Here is a 21545-nt window from a genome sequence, read left to right as displayed (position 1 = left end):
ATATGGATGTCAGCGTTGGGATCTGCATGGCGCAATGTGCAACCCACTGTCATGATCTCCAATCTTTGACATCTCCGGTCTGCTGACAAAGAACAGATGCCAGCCATAAAACCTCAATGACCCTCTGGTATGTGAGAGCCCCTATATAAATGGGCCAAAGAGAAGGTTCTGGTATTCTGTACAATAAGACCTGTTGGAATCTACCAGCATGTGTCGTGGTGCTTTTTGTGAGAGCCCCTATATAAATGGGCCAAATAGAAGGTTCTGGTATTCTGTACAATAAAACCTGTTGGAACCTACCAGCGTGTGTCTTGGTGCTTTTTGTGAGAGCCCCTATATAAATGGGCCAAAGAGAAGGTTCTGGTATTCTGTACAATAAAACCTGTTGGAATCTACCCGCGTGTGTCTTGGTGCTTTTTGTGAGAGCCCCTATATAAATGGGCCAAAGAGAAGGTTCTGGTATTCTGTACAATAAAACCTGTTGGAATCTACCAGCGTGTGTCTTGGTGCTTTTTGTGAGAGCCCCTATATAAATGGGCCAAGGAGAAGGTTCTGGTATTCTGTACAATAAAACCTGTTGGAACCTACCCGCGTGTGTCTTGGTGCTTTTTGTGAGAGCCCCTATATAAATGGGCCAAGGAGAAGGTTCTGGTATTCTGTACAATAAAACCTGTTGGAATCTACCAGCGTGTGTTTTGATGCTTTTTGTGACAGCCCCTATATAAATGGGCCAAGGAGAAGGTTCTGGTATTCTGTACAATAAAACCTGTTGGAATCTACCAGCGTGTGTTTTGGTGCTTTTTGTGACAGCCCCTATATAAATGGGCCAAAGAGAAGGTTCTGGTATTCTGTACAATAAAACCTGTTGGAATCTACCAGCGTGTGTCTTGGTGCTTTTTCTGGTGGAAGACTGATCCACAGCACAACTGGCAGAAGAGAACCCGACACCCATCCCGTGATCAGGACGAGAGGGATGCAATGAGAGAAGTCTCACTCATCACCATCACCACCATTATCACCACCACCATCACCATCATCCCCATCACTACCATCACCATCACCACCACCACCATCATGGAGTTGGACCACACTACATCACTGCAGTTTAAAACGCTCTGGGCAAAGTGTGGCTTAAAGCAAGGACTGGCCTTTATTCTGGCTTTCAGGCATCCAGCCCGTGGAATCCATCGTTCATGCACACACAAACATATAAACCAACACACAACTCTGTTTCTTCACCTCACCGCCGGCGTCGTTCTCCCATTAAGAAGTGGAAAGCAACACACTTTAGCAGAAAAACAAAAACCCATTCTGTCATTTAGGACCAGCCAAAATGCAGCCGTAGTGTGCAAGATTTTGAGTTGCCCAGAGAAGGCAGAAACAGAAAGAAAACCCTACCCTGAGCTCTGGGAAACTGAAAAACTTGCACAACTCTGCTCCATTTGGTTTGGTTCTAATAAAGATATGACTCAACTCGGAATTTTGTCTCACGGATCAGCACGACTTACTTACATATACATATATATATTTATATATATACACACACACTCTAGCAGGACACCTTTGAAGAAGAAGAAGGTGAGAGGCGTAATGGGGCGAGGGAGACTAATATGAGATACTTCCTGTCCTCCAGTTCTTCCTCTTCTCCAACACCTTGGAAGCTCTTCAACACAGTGGGCCACCCTATGGAAGCTTATTTGTCTGGAAAACAATGGCCAGCCTTAAGCCATACCCAACTCTACAACCCATGGACTGGTCTTGGTTTGGTCCATCACAAGGACCCAGGGCTCTTTCTTCATCTGGGACACCCGCACACGAACCACGCTGGAGGGCGGGACTCTCAAACCACAAAGCGCAGTCTGTAGGTGACCTGGTGGCCATTGTCCCAAGCATAGAGGACCTTCTCCTTCGGGTTGTAGTCTATCTGCGTGGTGAAGGCAAACTCGTTGATGAACGGGAGCTTGGGGTTGGCCTCGGTGTCCGTGTGCGTGTCGTAGGCGTAGACCACCTGGCCTTCCTTGGTGTTGTACTCGTCCACGGCGTAAAGGATCCCACAGATGATGAAGCAGTTCCCGTAGGAGTTGCGCTTCAGGCCCGTCTTCCAGGTGGACTCCTTGCGGACCGAAAGGTCTCCCGGGTCCAGCTTGCTCACCACAATGACTTCCTGCTGGGTGTAATCGTAATCCGCCGCAGGGTAGATGACCCACAAGCCGCTCTCGTCCACGGCGAAGTCGATGTCAGAATGGCCTCGCCACTTCCACGGGGTGGTGTCCACGTACACCACGTCGTGCAGCATGGACCAGGCTGCCACAAAGCGCTGCCGCAGGTCGTACTTGATGATGTTCTTGGTGAAGGCCCGGTTGTAGTAGAAGGCACCTTGGAACACGACGTGACCAGTCCCGATCCAGTTGTAGGGCAGCTTGTACAGGTTGCTCCACCGCCCTGAGGCAAAAGAGACTGGCATCACACATGCAGTTATCCTCTCTCTTAGTAACACCCTCCAGAAAGTGATACATGCATATTGTTTTAGGAATATTCAGAATATTGCTGGGCCCATAACCTGACTGTCAGGGAACCAGCGTCCTGACTGATTGATGAGTCAGGTCTCACCTTCTGCTCATCCGTCAGACCACTTTGCAACAGCGAAAGTGGCACTGACAAAGAACGACAGCACTGTCGATCTTATCTGCTGAACCCAGCGGCACTAAAGACTTTATTTACACTTATATTTACAATGCTAACAACCAAAGCTGTCTGGACACATCTTGCCTCCGGAAGATCAAATCATGGAGCTTCTCCGTCTCTCTCTGAGTTATCAGTGAACTGAAGCACCTCCCCTGCATTCCAGTCTGTGGCATATCTTCCTATCATTTAGCACAAACGGAAGTCTTAGTCCTTTGCCCTTCTAGCAATCAATCAGGGCTTGCTGTAATTAACCTCTTGACTGCTGGAATGCTTGCCGGAAGGAATACACACTTCCACAGCCACAATAGATTAAACATTTCACTACAATACCACAAAACAGTAACATATTTTGTGTAGTTAGTGTTTACACCTCCCACATCATGTGTAGGAATATCTGATGCACTTCCACGCGGAAGCCCAACCCACCATCTGAGAAGCTTCTCCTCCTCCTGCGCCTTGCCCTGCCTCCTCCTCACCTTGTTTGAAATTCTCCAGGTTGCGGAACTCCACCAGGCTGTTCCCGTAGTAGTAGTTGGTGACGTAGATGCGGTCGTCCTTGGCGGCGGGGTCCTTCATCCAGGCCCCCTCGTTGCGCCCGTAGCTGTGCTGCTTCACGGGTTCCTCCACCGCCTCCAGAGTCCCTTCACACTCTGCCTCTCGTACTACAAAGCCAGAGGTGGAACAGTTGGGGGCTTGCACTGGGTAGTAAAACCACTAACTGTGCCCACCTCTAGCTTGGAAACATCTGTGTCACTGCTAGTATCTACATGTCGGAGTGCACTGCCCATGGTAGGGCATCCTTCACTCTTTGGATGCAAGCATTGTTGCATTCCCAACACTACAGTCATCGCTTATATTTGTGGATTTAATTATTTGTAAGGCTGCTATATGTGACCAATTTCCAAGCAATGTGTACCCCCCTCCAGTGCAATGCTGTGGTCATCTTTTCAGGGTTTCCACTCCTACAATACCACAGCCATCATGGTTTTGTACATACCACGGTTGGGGGTCGCGGGCCCCTCGGTAATGCCAGTGGGCAGGCCCGTGCCCGGGAGACCTCGGATGCTGGTCCTGGGCGAGGAGGTGGTGCTGGGCACTTGCGTGGTTGTAGTGGTGGCAGCGGTGGTAGTGGTGGTAGTGGTTGTACTGGGATGGGAGGCTGTTGAAGTGCTTTCCCCTGCTCTTGGCTGGACCACTTGGGCCGAGAGGGTGGACGCGGCACCTTTGCTCTCCTCTGGCTGCTCCTCATTTGCGGCTCCCTTCATGGAAAACTCTGCAGACAACAATCACAGCACCGGCCCTATCATTACGCATTTGTTTCTCTTGCAAATGGTTCGTTATGTCATTGAATTTGTGATTTTTCTATTACTTCAGCTGCCAATGAAGGCCAGAGCAGGTATCTTCAACACTACAGTTTTACCGGCAAAGTCCCACACCCAGCTTTGGGCTACTCACCCCGGCTGCTCACAAGCTCCTCCGCTTCTTCCCGATGCCCAGCCTTGTAGTAAGTGACTCCCCGGATCAGCGCTTGCTGGTGCCCCGGGGACCTGGGCTTGGCGGTCGGCTGTGCCGCGGCCCCACGGCTCTTCCCGTTCTCCTTCCTCGGCCTCTCCGCTTTGGGGTGCTTCTCCTTGGAGCCCCTCGGGGCGGTTTTGTCCCCCAGGCTCTTCCGAGAGCCCGAATATTTCCCGGTCCCGTCTTTGCCTTTGGCCCCAGACGTGTCCTAAGAGACAAATGGGTGAATTCGGGTGAATAAGAGCTGTGGGCAAGACCTCCAGAAGAGATCCAACAGCTACATCGGCAACTAAAGAACGACCTCTCCCAACAGTCCATTTTAACTTGTGGGTTTTCACCTGCATTTTATGTCAGAGTATTTGCAGCGCAGCAGTAGTTGGATGGAATCAGTGGAGAGCAGAATAAAGAGATACTCAGAGACGTTGGTAAAACTATTTACAAAGTCTTACTGTATCAACACAAACAGACTAACAGACGACAGATGAACACAGGACTCAAACTTTAGGTAGACAGAACTCAACAGAACTAACACAATCAATAAGCAAACACACTTGTGTCTGGATACTCCCTAGTTCCAGCCACACATCAAGGTCATCATAGCTTCTTGGCAATTAACTTTTTCCAGACTACGGTACATTCTGGATGATGCAATCATTTGCAATACAAGCATGGCACAAATTGCATTTAAACACTATCAATACACAAATCCCACATTAACAATTTATTGCTGTGGTCTTCTTTTTATGTTGTTATATGTACTTGTGTTTTATCCCTGTTGTAATTTGCCTTGAGCTGCAAGGAGAGGAAAGTAACGAATAGAGATGTGCGTGAAATATTTTTCCTTCGTTTCCTTCGTGCTGCTGTTTCGTGTCGACCGTTCGCCGGCGTGAAACAACAGACGATAGTTTCGTATGTTTTGTGTAGTTTCATTCATGTTGTCTCATCTTCATATTCATGTCCCACTAACGAAAATGGGCTGCCTATACGACACAAGTTTTTGTCTTGCTAACGAAAAACAAGAAAATTTTTGGCAGCAATGGGAGGCCATGTGGTAGAAAACGAAAACCAGCATGATGACGAGGCGACACGAAAATGAAAGCCGCCGCACAGTCATCATGCTGGCTTTCGTTTTCTGCCACATGGCCTCCCATTGCTGCCAAGGGCACGAAATGTTTCGTGTTTTTCGTTAGCAAGACAAAAAATTGTGTCGTATAGGCGGCCCATTTTTGTGGGACACAAATATGAAGATGAGACGACATGAATGAAACTCTACACAAAACGAAAAGCAATTCCGTACGAATGCACAACACTAATAACTAGCAATAATACACTGACCAAGGAAGCTGACCAAAAAAGTAATATCCTAAGCCATGATGGCTGGGAGTCCTGAATTATTGGCACTTGTGCCAGAGAGCAACTGGCCAAAAATGGCAACGAGAAGGAGGGAAAGGGGCAGCAGCTGTCGGCCCAGCTGTTCCAAAGCAATTGTGGAATGTTTGGTGTGTGGCACCGCCTGCTTTGTGCCAACCACATTATCTAAGCTCGAATTAAAGTGGCCGGGGACTGAGATGCACCTCTGAGAACAGTTGCCGATCCATCAAAGAAATGAAAAACTAAACATAATGGACAGCAGTGGCAAAGGTCTTTGGAACTCCTTGTCAGCCCTACAACACCACTAAGACTTAACAGCATGGTCACCTCTTATGAGTCCCTTTGGGGAGATAGGGCGGTTTACAAATAATAATAATAATAATAATAATAATAATAATAATAATAATAACTGGAACTGGACAATTTGGACAGAAAAACAAGAAAACTCATGACCATTCATCATTCACTGCACCCCCGCAGTGATGTTGACCGGCTCTATCTGCCTAGAAGATCAGGGGGCAGAGGACTCTTACAAGTAAAACAAGCCGTCAAAGAAGAAGAACATGCCCTGGCAGAATATGTAAAACAAAGTGAAGAACCTGCTTTGATTGAAGTCAAAAATCAGAAACTCCTCAAAGCACAGCAGACAAAAAAACAGTACAAGAAAACCGCACTACAAACTAGAGCTGACAGCTGGCACAACAAAATATTGCATGGAAAGTTCCTTGACAAAATTGAAGGAAAAGCTGATAAGGAGAAGACCTGGCTCTGGCTCACAAATGGGACCCTGAAGAAGGAGACAGAAGGCCTGATCCTTGCAGCCCAGGAGCAAGACATCAGGACAAAGGCAATTAAGGCCAAAATCAAAAAATCAGCTGATGACCCAAAATGCAGACTGTGCAAGAAAACTGACGAAACCATTGATCATATCCTCAGCTGCTGTAAGAAAATTGCACAGACAGACTACAAACAGAGGCACAACTGTGTGGCCCAAATGATTCATGGGAACTTATGTCTCAAGTACCACCTCCCAGCAGAAAAGAACTGGTGGGATCACAAACCTGCAAAAGTATTGGAAAATGAGCACGCAAAGATACTGTGGGACTTCCGAATCCAGACTGACAAAGTTCTGGAACACAACACACCAGACATCACAGTTGTGGAAAAGAAAAAGGTTTGGGTCATTGATGTTGCCATCCCAGGTGACAGTCGCATTGACGAAAAACAACAGGAAAAACTCAGCCGCTATCAGGACCTCAAGATTGAACTTCAAAGACTCTGGCAGAAACCAGTACAGGTGGTCCCAGTGGTGATGGGCACATTGGGTGCCGTGCCAAAAGATCTCAGCCGGCATTTGGAAACAATAGACATTGACAAAATCACGACCTGCCAACTGCAAAAGGCCACCCTGCTGGGATCTGCGCGCATCATCCGAAAATACATCACACAGTCCTAGACACTTGGGAAGTGTTTGACTTGTGATTTTGTGATATGAAATCCAGCATGTCTATCTTGTTTGCTGTGTCATACAATAAAATAATAATAATAATAATAATAATAATAATAATAATAATAATAATGAAGCTTCTATTCCTGGTGGTTGTCAGGGACTGGGGATGGGACGAACCTGGACTTTGTGCTCCGGGGCCGGAGGAGCATCTTTCTGCAGCAGCTGGTAACCCAGGCTGGAGAGCTCTTTCTTGATGCCCATCATGATGTCCGAATAGTTCTCGTAGCGCTTCATCTGGTTGCTCAGGTGCAAGACGCTCTCCTTCATGAAGTCGTTCTCGCGGCTGAGGTTGGTCTTGATGCTCTACGGCGTGGAAGAAAGGAGGACTTGGAAATGTTGGCCATGGAGGTTTGGACTACAACTCCCAGAACTTTCCCAAGTTGAGACTGAGCCAACCAACGTCAGCTCTAACTGTCTGGATCCCTCCCCATCTCCTAGTACGAGAGCTATCCAGAAAGTTCATTACGTTTTGGAATTAAAAATAAACAAAGTATAGGAGAAAACATTTACCATATTCAGTTGAAAGCCAGACCCAAATACTAGTTCTCACCACAGTCCCCACTGAAATCTAGGTAGTTATCATAGCGATAAAAGTGTTTGAAAAGCCCTCCCCCCCCCCCAAGATTCCCGCCTGGCTTGCGTCCTGAACCAGGCTGGCTTCCCTTCCCTCAGCTGTCAAGTGGTGCACTCAGCTTTCCGCACGATCTTCCTCGATCGCTCTTTTGTTTTGCAGATGCTTGCAAGGAAGGTGCTCTTCTAAGGTTTTGCAAGAAGCACACCTTTCCTGTCCCAAAAAACCTTCCTTGCAAGCAACTGCAAAACAGAAGAGCGATCGAGGAAGATTGTGCGGAAAGCTGAGCGCACCACTTGACAGCTGAGGGAAGGGAAGCCAGCCTGGTTCAGGACGCAAGCCAGGCGGGAATCTTGGGGGGGGGGGGGAGGGCTTTTCAAACACTTTTATCGCTATGATAACTACCTAGATTTCAGTGGGGACTATGGTGAGAACTAGTATTTGGGTCTGGCTTTCAACTGAATATGGTAAATGTTTTCTCCTATACTTTGTTTATTTTTAATTCCAAAACGTAATGAACTTTCTGGATAACCCTAGTAATATAGACACATGCTTTGCCCTTGCTCAGGCTTACCTCTTCAAGCGTGTTCATCTGTGCCACCACCTTGTTGATGTACGAATGGACCTTCATCATGTCCATACTGTAGAGAGTTCCTTCCAGCAGGTCGACCATGGACTGCAGCTTCAGGAGAAGACAAGAACAAGAACAAGCCATGGGCCGACCTACAGAGGCTTGCGGTATATCGTCCCTCCTGATCACAACCACAACAAGGATAGCACTTGCTTCTGCCTTACCTTGAGGAGCTCGGGGGCCTGCTTCTTCAGCTTCTCCATCTTCCACTCGTTCTCGCAGGGGTTGAGGGAGGCTGGCGGGGCCGTGCAGGAGCAGCGGCAGTCGCCCCCGGAGCTGACCGTCTCCACGGTGTAGAAGTCCTCCACCCGGACGCTGCCCTCCTTCAGGCGGCTGCAGGCGTCCTTGCTGAGCGGGCGCAGGATGCACTTGCACCGGCAGTCGGAGCCTTCGGAGGTCATGCGCACATGGTCGGTGTCGCCAAAGACCTGCAAAGGAAGCGGCCGTCAGACGTCTGAAAAGGATCTAGGAGTCTCCATAGAGCCAAAAGCGGAATGTGAGACAACACTCTGATGTGGCAGCTGAAAGAGCCAAAGTGATAGTTGGCTGCATCAATAGGAGTACAAGGAGCTCCCGAGTTACGAATATCCGAATTACGAACGACTCCTGATTATGAACGGGAGCTGAGACAACAGGAAGTGAGAGGGATGTTATAATGTATATCATTCTATGCTATTATCATATTATAACATTACAAGTTGTGCCCGGCCACGCGTTGCTGTGGCGAAGTATAGTGGTATGGGAAATAAAGTATTGAGGAATTGGTGGTAGTTAAGGTCAAGGGTAAAGATTTTCCCCTGACATTAAGTGCAGTCGTGTCTGACTCTGGAGGTTGGTGCTCATCTCCATTTCTAAGCCAAGGAGCCGGCGTTGTCCGTAGACTCCTCCAAGGTCATGTTATTATCTGCTTAGAACTGGATTATATGAGGCCCCTTCTTCACAGCTGTATAAAATGCACACTGAAGTGGATTCTATGACAGTGTGGAGTGAAGATAATCCAGTTCAAAGCAGATAATATAAGATTCTAAATGGGTTATATAGCTATGTGGAAGGGCCTTGAGTCTACACTGCCATATAATCCAATGCAAATTAGATAATCTGTGGAAGAGGCCTAAGTGAAGCCTAACTCTGCCTGTCCCCTGGGCTGAGTGGGTTGCTAGGAGACCAAGTGGGTGGAGCTTAGCCTTCTAACTGGCAGCAATTGGATAAAACAATTATTCCTCTCCCTCTAATTAGGACTATTCTTCTTTTCTTTTTGTTGTATCAACCTAGAGCCGTGGATGATGGGTTGTGTTGTAAATTTCGAGGTTGGGGGGCCTGTAGTTTTGTTGTTTTGTCCGCTGCCCTGATGCCATCACTCTTTTATATATCTAGATATATATGAGGCTGTCCATGAGTTACAAACATCCGAATTACAATCGACTCATGGTTACGAATGGGGCTAGACTGGATGGCCTTTTAGCAACGTATTTGGGGCTGTGTGTGTCCCAGTCTCATGCAACATATTTGGGACTTTGTGTGTCCCAATCGGTCGCAAGTCTTTCAGGTCTGCCTCCAGGCAGGTCAATGAGAGGAGCCGAGAGTGGCTTTGTTCTGGGCCTTCAAAGCCACCAGAGATAGAGATGCATCCCAATCCATCAGCCAGTGTCAGCCTGGAAGTTTGCTCACCTGAACAAACAGGAAAACAAGGCACCGGATCAAAGGCATAGGAGAGGAAACGGATGCGAATCCTGATCCGACCTGGCTGCTATCCAAGGAAAAACAAGAGAGAAAGTGGGGCTTCCTATCCCAGGTCTCTCCCAGTATCCCCAACTCTGGAAAAGTGGGGTGACAGGGGATTAACTGGGGCCATCCCAGCCCCTGTTGTGAGCCGCCCTGAGTCCCTTCGGGAGATGGGGCGGGATATAAAAATAAAGTTTATTATTATTATTTATTATTATCCTGGAAGTAGCCCTAGACCAGGGGTCCCCAAACTAAGGCCCGGGGTCCGGATGCGGCCCTCCGAGGTCATTGACCTGGCCCCCGCCCTCAGTTTTATAATATAATATATTGTATATACATATAATATTGATAATCATATTATAATGTAATACAATATAACACTAATAATAACACCATAAAATAATATTAATTACATACTCTATATTACATATAATATTACTAATAATATTACAGTATAGTGGTATAGTTCAATAAAGTAATATATAGATGCTAATATTGTGCTATGCTAATAATATAATATATTGTATGTACATATAATTTGTAAGCCACTCTGAGTCCCCTTTGGGGTGAGAAGGGTGTGATACAAATGTAGTAAATTAATGCAGTAAATAAATAAATAATAATTAAATACATTTTAGACTTAGGCTCGCCCAAAGTCTGAAATGACTTGAAGGCACACAACAACAACAACAACAACAACAGCAACCCTAATTAACTTGACTATCTCATTGGCCAGAAGCAGACGCACACTTCCCATTGAAATCCTGGTAAATGTATGTTGGTTAAAATTATTTTTATTTTTAAATATTGTATTGTTCTTTCGTTGTTGTTGTTGCTGTTGTTGTTGTTTTTGCATTACAAATAAGACATGTGCAGTGTGCATCAGAATTTGTTTGTATTTTTTTTTCAAATGATAATCCGGCCCCACAACAGTCTGAAGGATAGTGGACCGGCCCTTGGCTTAAAAAGTTTGAGGACCTCTGCCCTAGACGGTCGACAGCAGATGGTCCAGTCGCACGGCTCTCCAAGTATTGTTGGCTGGCAATTCCTAGCATCCCTCCTCCGTGGCTGGGATTGCTGGGAGTTGCAACCCTTGTGTTGTAGGCCCACTCCAGTCCTTCCAGTCCAATGGTTGACCTTCGCTTTCTAGGATGCCCTGAGAAAACAAATCTGTGGAAAGTCGGGCTGGTTGAAGTTAGTTTTCTTTGGAAGTGGCTGTGCAAACTCTGAGCGGAGGAAACGCTGGGAAAGTTGTTCTAGGTCTTTCAGTCTGGCGTAAATTGTGATTTTTGCCCGTTTCCGGGAGCAGAATTGCCTCGTCCGTTCAGAGTCAATGCATCAAGAGGTCCCGGGTGCAGATTTGCCTCGTCCGTTCAGAGTCAATGCATCAAGAGGTCCCGGGTGCAGATTTGCCTCATCCATTCAGAGTCAATGCATCAAGAGGTCCCGGGTGCAGATTTGCCTCATCCATTCAGAGTCAATGCATCAAGAGGTCCCGGGTGCAGATTTGCCTCATCCATTCAGAGTCAATGCATCAAGAGGTCCCGGGTGCAGATTTGCCTCATCCATTCAGAGTCAATGCATCAAGAGGTCCCGGGTGCAGATTTGCCTCGTCCGTTCAGAGTCAATGCATCAAGAGGTCCCGGGTGCAGATTTGCCTCGTCCGTTCAGAGTCAATGCATCAAGAGGTCCCGGGTGCAGATTTGCCTCATCCGTTCAGAGTCAATGCATCAAGAGGTCCCGGGTGCAGATTTGCCTCATCCATTCAGAGTCAATGCATCAAGAGGTCCCGGGTGCAGATTTGCCTCATCCATTCAGAGTCAATGCATCAAGAGGTCCCGGGTGCAGATTTGCCTCATCCATTCAGAGTCAATGCATCAAGAGGTCCCGGGTGCAGATTTGCCTCATCCATTCAGAGTCAATGCATCAAGAGGTCCCGGGTGCAGATTTGCCTCGTCCGTTCAGAGTCAATGCATCAAGAGGTCCCGGGTGCAGATTTGCCTCATCCATTCAGAGTCAACGCATCAAGAGGTCCCGGGTGCAGATTTGCCTCATCCATTCAGAGTCAATGCATCAAGAGGTCCCGGGTGCAGATTTGCCTCATCCATTCAGAGTCAATGCATCAAGAGGTCCCGGGTGCAGATTTGCCTCGTCCGTTCAGAGTCAATGCATCAAGAGGTCCCGGGTGCAGATTTGCCTCGTCCGTTCAGAGTCAATGCATCAAGAGGTCCCGGGTGCAGATTTGCCTCATCCATTCAGAGTCAATGCATCAAGAGGTCCCGGGTGCAGAATTGCCTCGTCCGTTCAGAGTCAATGCATCAAGAGGTCCCGGGTGCAGATTTGCCTCATCCGTTCAGAGTCAATGCATCAAGAGGTCCCGGGTGCAGATTTGCCTCGTCCGTTCAGAGTCAATGCATCAAGAGGTCCCGGGTGCAGATTTGCCTCGTCCGTTCAGAGTCAATGCATCAAGAGGTCCCGGGTGCAGATTTGCCTCGTCCGTTCAGAGTCAATGCATCAAGAGGTCCCGGGTGCAGATTTGCCTCATCCATTCAGAGTCAATGCATCAAGAGGTCCCGGGTGCAGATTTGCCTCGTCCGTTCAGAGTCAATGCATCAAGAGGTCCCGGGTGCAGATTTGCCTCGTCCGTTCAGAGTCAATGCATCAAGAGGTCCCGGGTGCAGATTTGCCTCATCCATTCAGAGTCAATGCATCAAGAGGTCCCGGGTGCAGATTTGCCTCATCCATTCAGAGTCAATGCATCAAGAGGTCCCGGGTGCAGATTTGCCTCATCCATTCAGAGTCAATGCATCAAGAGGTCCCGGGTGCAGATTTGCCTCATCCATTCAGAGTCAATGCATCAAGAGGTCCCGGGTGCAGTTTTCCCAGGGAAGGAAGGCAGAATACAAATTCTCCTCCTCCCGTCGACAAAACTGTTTTCTTCTCTCGTTTCCTCCAACGTGGCTCAAGGCCAGCGGCAAGGGCTTGGCTTGTGCCTCTCATCAGCTCCAATACCGAGCGGGCGGTTCAGGGCAGGACACGCAGAATGGGCGGCCGGATCCCTCTTTGTGTGCGCTTTGCGGGATGAATGCGAAGGGCCCGGGGAACGAGCCTTGGAAATAAAAGGCTGGCTTGCAAACAACAGGGATTTCGGAGATTTAGTTGAACACAAGGTGGATGTGATGCAGCAGCTAAAAAGGCCAATGCAGTTCTATCCTACATCAAGAAAAAGCTAGTTTCTCGATGGTGGGAAGCACTGCATTAGAGACACAATCAAAGCATTCCTGACAGATGGCCATCTGACCTCTGCTTCGAAACCTCCAGAGAAGGAGACTGCAGCCCCAGGCCACCACAGTGTGGGATGCTGGGAGTTGTAGTCCATCCTGTTTTAGGGACAGGACTGCAGCCCCTAGCCGGCTCAGTGAGGGATGCTGGGAGTTGTAGTCCATTCTGTTTTAGGGACAGGGTTGCAGCCCCTAGCCAGCAGAGTGAGGGATGATGGGAATTGTAGTCCATTGTTTTAGGGACGGGACTACAGCCCCCAACCAGCACAACGAGGGATGCTGGGAGTTGTAGTCCATTCTGTTTTAGGAACGGAACTGCAGCCCCCAGCCAGCACAGCGAGGGATGATGGGAGTTGTAGTCCATTCTGTTTTAGGGACAGGGTTGCAGCCCCTAGCCAGCAGAGTGAGGGATGATGGGAATTGTAGTCCATTCTGTTTTAGGGATGGGACTACAGCCCCCAACCAGCACAACGAGGGATGCTGGGAGTTGTAGTCCATTGTTTTAGGGATAGGGCTGAAGCCCCTAGCCAGCACAGTGAGGGATGCTGGGAGTTGTAGTCCATTCTGTTTTAGGGACAGGATTGCAGCCCCTAGCCAGCAGAGTGAGGGATGATGGGAACTGTAGTCCATTGTTTTAGGGATGGGACTGTAACCTCTGCGCCAGCACAGTGAGGGATGCTGGGAGTTGTAGTCCATCCTGTTTTAGGGACGGGACTGCAGCCCCTAGTCAGCACAGCGAGGGATGATGGGAGTTGTAGTCCATTGTTTTAGGGACAGGACTGCAGCCCCCAGCCAGCACAGTGAGGTATGCTGGGACTTGTAGTCCATTCAGTTTAGGGAAGGGACTGCAGTTTTAGACTTCAACCCCCACAATTCGTAACTGCCGTCTAAAGTGGTAGAGTCCAAATAGCCATCTGCTGGGAGGGCTTTGATTGTGTGCAGAAGAAGTTTGGATGGGATGTCCCTTGGGGTCTCTTCCAACTGGAGGACTCGACGGAAGTAAGCATGCCTGCACATGAACACGCCCGCCTGTGCTCACCCGTGAAACGGCACCCGAAAGCACGGGGGGGGGGGGTGAGTGGAAGGGCCGCGCTTCCTCGCACTCGGGCCCTGCGTGGGCGGACGGCACGCCTTCCTCGGGGCCGGGCCTGGGAGCCAGAAAGCCACGGGGTGAGTCAGCCTCGTCCGGTTGAGACCCTGGGCCGGACAGCAGAGACACCCATTCCCATCGTCCCCGGCGTCACAAACAGGCGCACGGCCTTGCCGCCCTCTGAGGAGGGCTTCATTAAAGCAGATTTTCCGACTGCGTGAGCGCTTTGTCCGGCGCCGCACTTGGGGAACAAAACCAGGCAAAACATTGCGGCACTGCCCGGCACCTAACCTCCAAATAAACAAATATGGGAGACGTGGGTCTCGTTTGTCACCAGCCGCACATCCCATGGCTTTCCAACCCTGCTTTCCCCACATTTAGGGCCCAGGTGCATGGAAATGCATCACCCTGGTTCGTATTTGCAGGTAAATATATCACCCTGGCTCATACCTGGATGCAAATATACCACCCTGGTTCGTATCTGCATGTAAACATATTACCCTGCATGTAAATATATCAGGCTGGTTTGTATCTGCATGTAAACATATTACCCTGCATGTAAATATATCAGGCTGGTTTGTATCTGCATGTAAACATATTACCCTGCATGTAAATATATCAGGCTGGTTTGTATCTGCATGTAAACATATTACCCTGCATGTAAATATATCAGGCTGGTTTGTATCTGCATGTAAACATATTACCCTGCATGTAAATATATCAGGCTGGTTCGTATCTGCATGTAAACATATTACCCTGCATGTAAATATATCAGGCTGGTTTGTATCTGCATGCAAATATATATCATTTTGGTTTGTATTTTCATGGAAACATATTACCCTGCATGTAAATATATCACCCTGGTTGGTATCTGCATGTAAATCTATATCATCTTGGTTCTTATTTGCATGTAAACATATTACCCTGCATGTAAATATATCACCCTGGTTGGCATCTGCATGTAAATATATATCATCTTGGTTCGTATTTGCATGGAAATATATTACCCTGCATGTAAATATGTCACCCTGGTTCGTATCTGCATGTAAATATATATCATCTTGGTTCATATCTACATGGAAATATATCATCCTGCACGTAAATATATCACCCTGGTTGGTATCTGCATGTAAATATATATAATCTTGGTTCTTATTTGCATGTAAACATATTATCTTGCATGTAAATATATCACCCTGCATGTAAATAGATCACCCTGGTTGGTATCTGCATGTAAATATATATCATCTTGGTTCGTATCTGCATGTAAATATATTACCCTGGTTCTTATTTGCATGTGAATAAATCACCCTGGTTCATATCTGCATGTAAATATATTACCCTACATGTAAATAAATCACCCTGGTTCATTTCCACATGTAAATATATCATCCCGGTTGGTATCTGCATGTAAATAGATCACCCTGGTTGGTATCAGCATGTAAATATATATCATCTTGGTTCGTATTTGCATGTAAACATATTATCTTGCATGTAAATATATCACCCTGGTTGGTATCTGCATGGAAATATATATCATCTTGGTTCTTATTTGCATGTAAATATATCACCCTGGTTCATATCTACATGGAAATACATTACTCTGCATTTTTTTTTTCGTGTCAGGAGCAACTTGAGTTGCTTCTGGAGTGAGAGAATTGGCCGTCTGCAAGGACGTTGCCCAGGGGACGCCCAGATGTTTTGATGTTTTACCATCCTAGTGGGAGGCTTCTCTCATGTCCCCGCATGGAGCTGGAGCTGATAGAGGGAGCTCATCCGCACTCTCCCCAGGTGGGATTCGAACCTGGCAGCTTTCAGGTCAGCAACCCAACCTTCAAGTCACTTAGTCCACTGCGCCATCTGGGGGCTCCATTACTCTGCATGTAAATATATCACCCTGGATGGTATCTGCATGGAAATATATATCATCTTGGTTCGTATCTGCATGTAAATATATCACCCTGGTTCATATCTGCATGGGAATATATATCATCTTGGTTCATATTTGCATGGAAATATATTACCCTGGTTCTTAATTGCATGCACATATATCACCCTGGTTCATATCTACATGGAAATATATTACCCTGCATGTAAATATATCATCCTGGTTGGTATCTGCATGTAAATATATATCACCTTGGTTCGTATCTGCATGGAAATATATCACCCTGGTTCTTATTTGCATGTACATATATCATCCTGGTTCATATCTTTATGGAAATATATTACCCTGCATGTAAATATATCACCCTGGTTCATTTCCGCATGTAAAAATATCACCCTGGTTCGTATCTGTTTGCAAATATATAATCCTACCCGCTGAAGCAGCACCTATTGATCTACTCACATTTGCATGTTTTCAAACTGCTGATTGGCAGAAGCTGGGGCTAACAGCGGAAGCTCACCCGGCCCAGCGGATTTGAACCATGCAAGTTCAGCAGCTCAGTGGTTTAACCCCCTCCCCCCCTTTTATAGGACTACAACTCCCATAATCCCCTAGTTCTCAGGTGGGAAGGAAGCAGCCTCAGAGCAGGAGGAAGGCAGGGAAATCACAAGCACAACCGCCAGATTGGGTTGCTGTGAGTTTGCCAGGGCTGCCTGGGGCATGTCCCGGAAGCATTCTCTCCTGACGTTTCGCCCACATCTTGGACCAGCATATCAGAGGTCGTGAGGTCTGTTGGAAAACTATGCAAGTGGGGTTTATATATGTCCAGGGTGGGAGAAAGAACTCTTTTCTGCCGGAGGCTACCTTGATTAGTACTGAATGGCCTCGCAGCTTCAAAGCCTGGCTGTTTCCTGCCTGGGGGATTGATTCCTTTGATGGGAGGTGTCAGCTGAGCCTCTAGAATCAGGACAGTGAATAAAGAGCAGCACTCTGAAAACTCTGAGAATCCCAGACAGGGAACAATCAGGGCCAGCTAACATTCTCCCAAGGAAGCAGGAAGCAGCCAGAACTTGAAGCTGCAAAGTTATTCAATGCTAATGAAGGAGGACACGGAGAAAGGGGAGATGGGGAGCAGGAGGAAGAGGAAGCTAAAAAAAGAGGGCTTACCTTGCTGGCCCCTTGCGTTGCTTCCCAAAGGAGGAGCAGCCAGGCGGCGAAAAGCAGCGCCATGAAACCGGCGGCGGTAGGACCCTGAAGGAGTGCTCCGCGCCCGCCCGCTCGCCTTGGGCTCCTGCCTCGCTCTGCCCAAGCGCCGCTGATTGCCACTCACCCTGGCAGAGGGGGCGGGGCCACAAAGAGGGGGCGGGGCCACGGGTAGGAGGGGCGGGGCCAGCCTGGAGCATCTGTTTTCTGTTCTCTGGAGGGCGTTGACTCCTTTCTATGTGTACACTGCCCTCTTGTGGTTCCTTCTGAGCACTGCATGCAGACATAAGCAGAGGGCTTTTATTATTTATTTATTTATTATTATTAGCGACATTTATATTCCGCCTATCTTTCTCAGGGCGGTTTACAGGTATATATATATATACATACAATATATTATATCATACGACTATATTGCAATATTATTTGTAATCTTGCATGTAAGATAAATATAGAATTATAATAGTGAATTATAATTATTATTGCATTGTATGACATCATAATATTATTATTAATACTACATGTATATACAATATATTATAATATTAGTATAGTATAATATTATTAACTCAGGGTGGTTTACAAGTATATATGCATATAATATTATTAATATTACATGTATATCTATATATATAAAAGGGTAATGAAATTTCGGCCTAGGACAAAACAACAAAACTACACATCCCAGAAACACTAAACTTGGCAGCACAACCCCTCATCCATGCCTCTACCGTCATACAACAAAAAGAAAAGAAAAATAAAGTCCTAATTAGAGGGAGAGGAATAATTGTTTTTATCCCATTGCTGCCAGGTTGAAGGCTAAGCTCCACCCACTTGGTCTCCTAGCAACCCACTCAGCCCAGGGGACAGGCAGAGTTAGGCCTTATTTAGGCCTCTTCCACAATGCCTATAAAATACAGATTATCTGATTTTAACTGGATTATATGGCAGTGTAGACTCAAGGCCCTTCTACAAAGGTATATAACCCATTTATAATGGACTTAATGTAAAGTAAAACCTTTACCCTTGACCTTAACTACCACCAATTCCTCAATACTTTATTTTCCATACCACCAGACTTCGCCACAGCAATGCGTGGCCGGGCACAGCTAGTACAATATATTATAATATTAGTATAGTATAATATTATTCACTCAGGGCGGTTTACAAGTATAGATGCATACAGTATATTATATGATACGACTATATTGCAATATTATTAGTAATCTTAAATGTAAGATAAATATACAATTATAATAGTGAATTATAATTATTATTACATTGTATGACATCATAATATTATTATTAATATTACATGTATATACAATATATTATAATATTAACATAGTATACTATTATTATATATTATTATATTAAAGTGATACAGGAGACATGGTAATTAATATATTAATACAGTATATTGCAATATTAGTAGTAATATTGCATGTAAGATATATATACTATCATAATAGTGAATTATAATTATTATTACATTGTATGACATCATAATATTATTATTACATGTATATACAATATATATATATATATATATATATATATATTATTAACTCAGGGCGGTTTACAAGTATATATGCATACAATATATTATATTGTACGACTACAGTATATTGCAATATTATTAGTAATATTGCATGTAATATATACAATTATAATAGTGAATTATAATTATTATTACATTGTATGACATCATAATATTATTAATATTACATGTATATACAAGCATAGTATACTATTATTATATATTATTATATCATTAAATTGATACAGGAGATATGGTAATTAATATATTAATATACTAGCTGTGCCCGGCCACGCGTTGCTGTGGCAAAGTGGTGGTGGTATTGGTTAAAAATTGTTGTGTAACTTTTATTTGACGTTATTTGCAATTTTTTATTAATTTTATTGTAAGTTATATTTTTATTTATTATATTTTATTATTTTCTTGTATTGTTTTTTAGTTATTTTCTGTTATTATAGTATTTTATTGTATTAATTTTTAGTGTTTTTTATTATTTTTTATTGGGTTGCTAGGAGACCAGATTGGAGGAGCTTAGCCTTCTAACTGGCAGCAATTGGATAAAAACAATTATTCCTCTCCCTCTAATTAGGACTTTATTTTTCTTTTCTTTTTTTTGTATCAACCTAGAGGCGTGGATGATGGGTTGTATTGTCAAATTTCGAGGTTGGGGGGCCTGTAGTTTTGTTGTTTTGTCCACTGCCCTAATGCCATCACTCTTTTATATACAGTAGAGTCTCACTTATCCAACATAAACGGGCCGGCAGAATGTTGGATAAGCGAATATGTTGGATAATAAGGAGGGATTAAGGAAAAGCCTGTTAAACATCAGATTAGGTTATGATTTTACAAATTAAGCACCAAAACATCATGTTATACAATAAATTTGACAGAAAAAGTAGTTCAATACACAGTAATGCTATGTAGTAATTACTGTATTTATGAATTTAGCACCAAAATATCATGATGTATTGAAAACATTGACTACAAAAATGCGTTGGATAATCCAGAATGTTGGATAAGCGAATATGTTGGATAATAAGGAGGGATTAAGGAAAAGCCTGTTAAACATCAGATTAGGTTATGATTTTACAAATTAAGCACCAAAACATCATGTTATACAATAAATTTGACAGAAAAAGTAGTTCAATACACAGTAATGCTATGTAGTAATTACTGTATTTATGAATTTAGCACCAAAATATCATGATGTATTGAAAACATTGACTACAAAAATGCGTTGGATAATCCAGAAGGTTGGATAAGCGAGTGTTGGATAAGTGAGACTCTACTTTATATAGATTAATTAGTCCTTTCTATCTCGACACTGCCCTCTTGTGGTTGTATTTGAGCCCTGCATATAGAGGTGACAGGATAGTCCTTTCTATCTATATACGTCTTGTGGTTGTAGTGATGAATATGCATAAGCACGTTATGAATATTCATAGAGGGCGGGGCTCTCGGAAGAATAATAATACTATGTTCTGCCTCGGCGGGGATTGGTTGGCAGGGGCCGGGGGGGTGATCACGGCGCAGGCGCGTGCCGCGTGAGGCTCCTCCCCCTCGCTGCCCCGGCGACCAATCAGGGGGAAGGGCGTGCGGCGAGCCGGCCGGCCGGCGGTTTTCCCTCAGTCAGTCAGCGAGAGAGCGGCAGGCAGGCAGGCAGGCCGGAGGTGCGCGCGCTCTTTCTCCTCAGGCGGAGATGGGCGCTCGGGGAGGCCGGCTGCCGCCACTGCCTTCGCCTCGGCCGCTCCTCTCGCCGCCTTCGAGGCCCTCTTGACCGCCATGGAGGTGGAGCCGGAGCCCGAGCCCCCGCCGGCACCCGGGGCAGGAGCAGGAGGAGGAGGCGGCGGAGCCGGGACCAGGCCGCAGCAGCCCCCACTCCCGCCCCTGCCCCCGCCGCCCCCGCCGCCCCCGCCCCCTTCCTTCCCGCCCCCTCAGAACGGTACGTTGGTCTCTGAAGAGATTCAGACATACAGACATAGAGAAATAGATGTACACACACATATCTGTGCGCGGCCACGCATTGCTGTGGCAAAGTGGTGGTGGTATTGGTTAAAAATTGTTGTGTAATTTTTATTTGACGTTATTTGCATTTTTAAAATTAATTTTATTGTAAGTTATATTTTTATTTATTATATTTTATTATTTTATTGTATTATTTTTAGTTATTTTCTGTTATTATAGTATTTTATTGTATCCATTTTTTTTAATGTTTTTTATTATTTTTTATTGGGTTGCTAGGAGACCAAGTTGGAGGAGCTTAGCCTTCTAACTGGCAGCAATTGGATAAAAGCAATTATTCCTCTCTCTCTAATTAGGACTTTATTTTTCTTTTCTTTTTGTTGTATCAACCTAGAGGCGTGAATGATGGGTTGTGTTGTCAAATTTCGAGGTTGGGGGGGCCTGTAGTTTTGTTGTTTTGTCCGCTGCCCTGATGCCATTACTCTTTTATATATATAGACTAGTTGTGCCCGGCCACGCGTTGCTGTGGCGTTGTCTGGTGGTGTTGGTGAGAAATTGTTGAGCTAGTGGTGGTAT

General features: G+C 45.7%; 2 protein-coding genes across 3 annotated transcripts in view; one reads left to right on the top strand and one right to left on the bottom strand.

Annotated features, from left to right (window-relative positions):
- Positions 1-1125: 1125 nt before the first annotated feature.
- The window catches only part of olfml2a (olfactomedin like 2A), a 29315-nt gene continuing 8895 nt past the window's right edge, over positions 1126-21545 (bottom strand). Inside the window, exons 2-9 of the mRNA XM_062960738.1 lie at positions 17432-17740; positions 8448-8711; positions 8227-8334; positions 7199-7384; positions 4141-4408; positions 3683-3958; positions 3162-3347; positions 1126-2442 (exon numbers count right to left, since the gene is read on the bottom strand). Of these exons, the coding sequence (XP_062816808.1) occupies positions 1841-2442; positions 3162-3347; positions 3683-3958; positions 4141-4408; positions 7199-7384; positions 8227-8334; positions 8448-8711; positions 17432-17494 (1953 nt within the window). The 5' untranslated portion in view covers positions 17495-17740 and the 3' untranslated portion in view covers positions 1126-1840. The remainder of the gene's footprint in view (positions 2443-3161; positions 3348-3682; positions 3959-4140; positions 4409-7198; positions 7385-8226; positions 8335-8447; positions 8712-17431; positions 17741-21545) is intronic.
- The window catches only part of nr6a1 (nuclear receptor subfamily 6 group A member 1), a 106718-nt gene continuing 105781 nt past the window's right edge, over positions 20609-21545 (top strand). For both annotated transcript variants that reach the window (XM_062960741.1, XM_062960739.1), the window contains exon 1: positions 20609-20949. In XM_062960741.1, coding sequence (XP_062816811.1) covers positions 20790-20949 — 160 coding nt within the window. In that variant the 5' untranslated portion in view covers positions 20609-20789. The remainder of the gene's footprint in view (positions 20950-21545) is intronic.

The sequence above is a fragment of the Anolis carolinensis genome, unplaced genomic scaffold (genome assembly GCF_035594765.1).
Source record: "Anolis carolinensis isolate JA03-04 unplaced genomic scaffold, rAnoCar3.1.pri scaffold_7, whole genome shotgun sequence".
NCBI lineage: Eukaryota > Metazoa > Chordata > Lepidosauria > Squamata > Dactyloidae > Anolis > Anolis carolinensis.
This window is presented reverse-complemented; position numbering and strand designations above follow the sequence as displayed.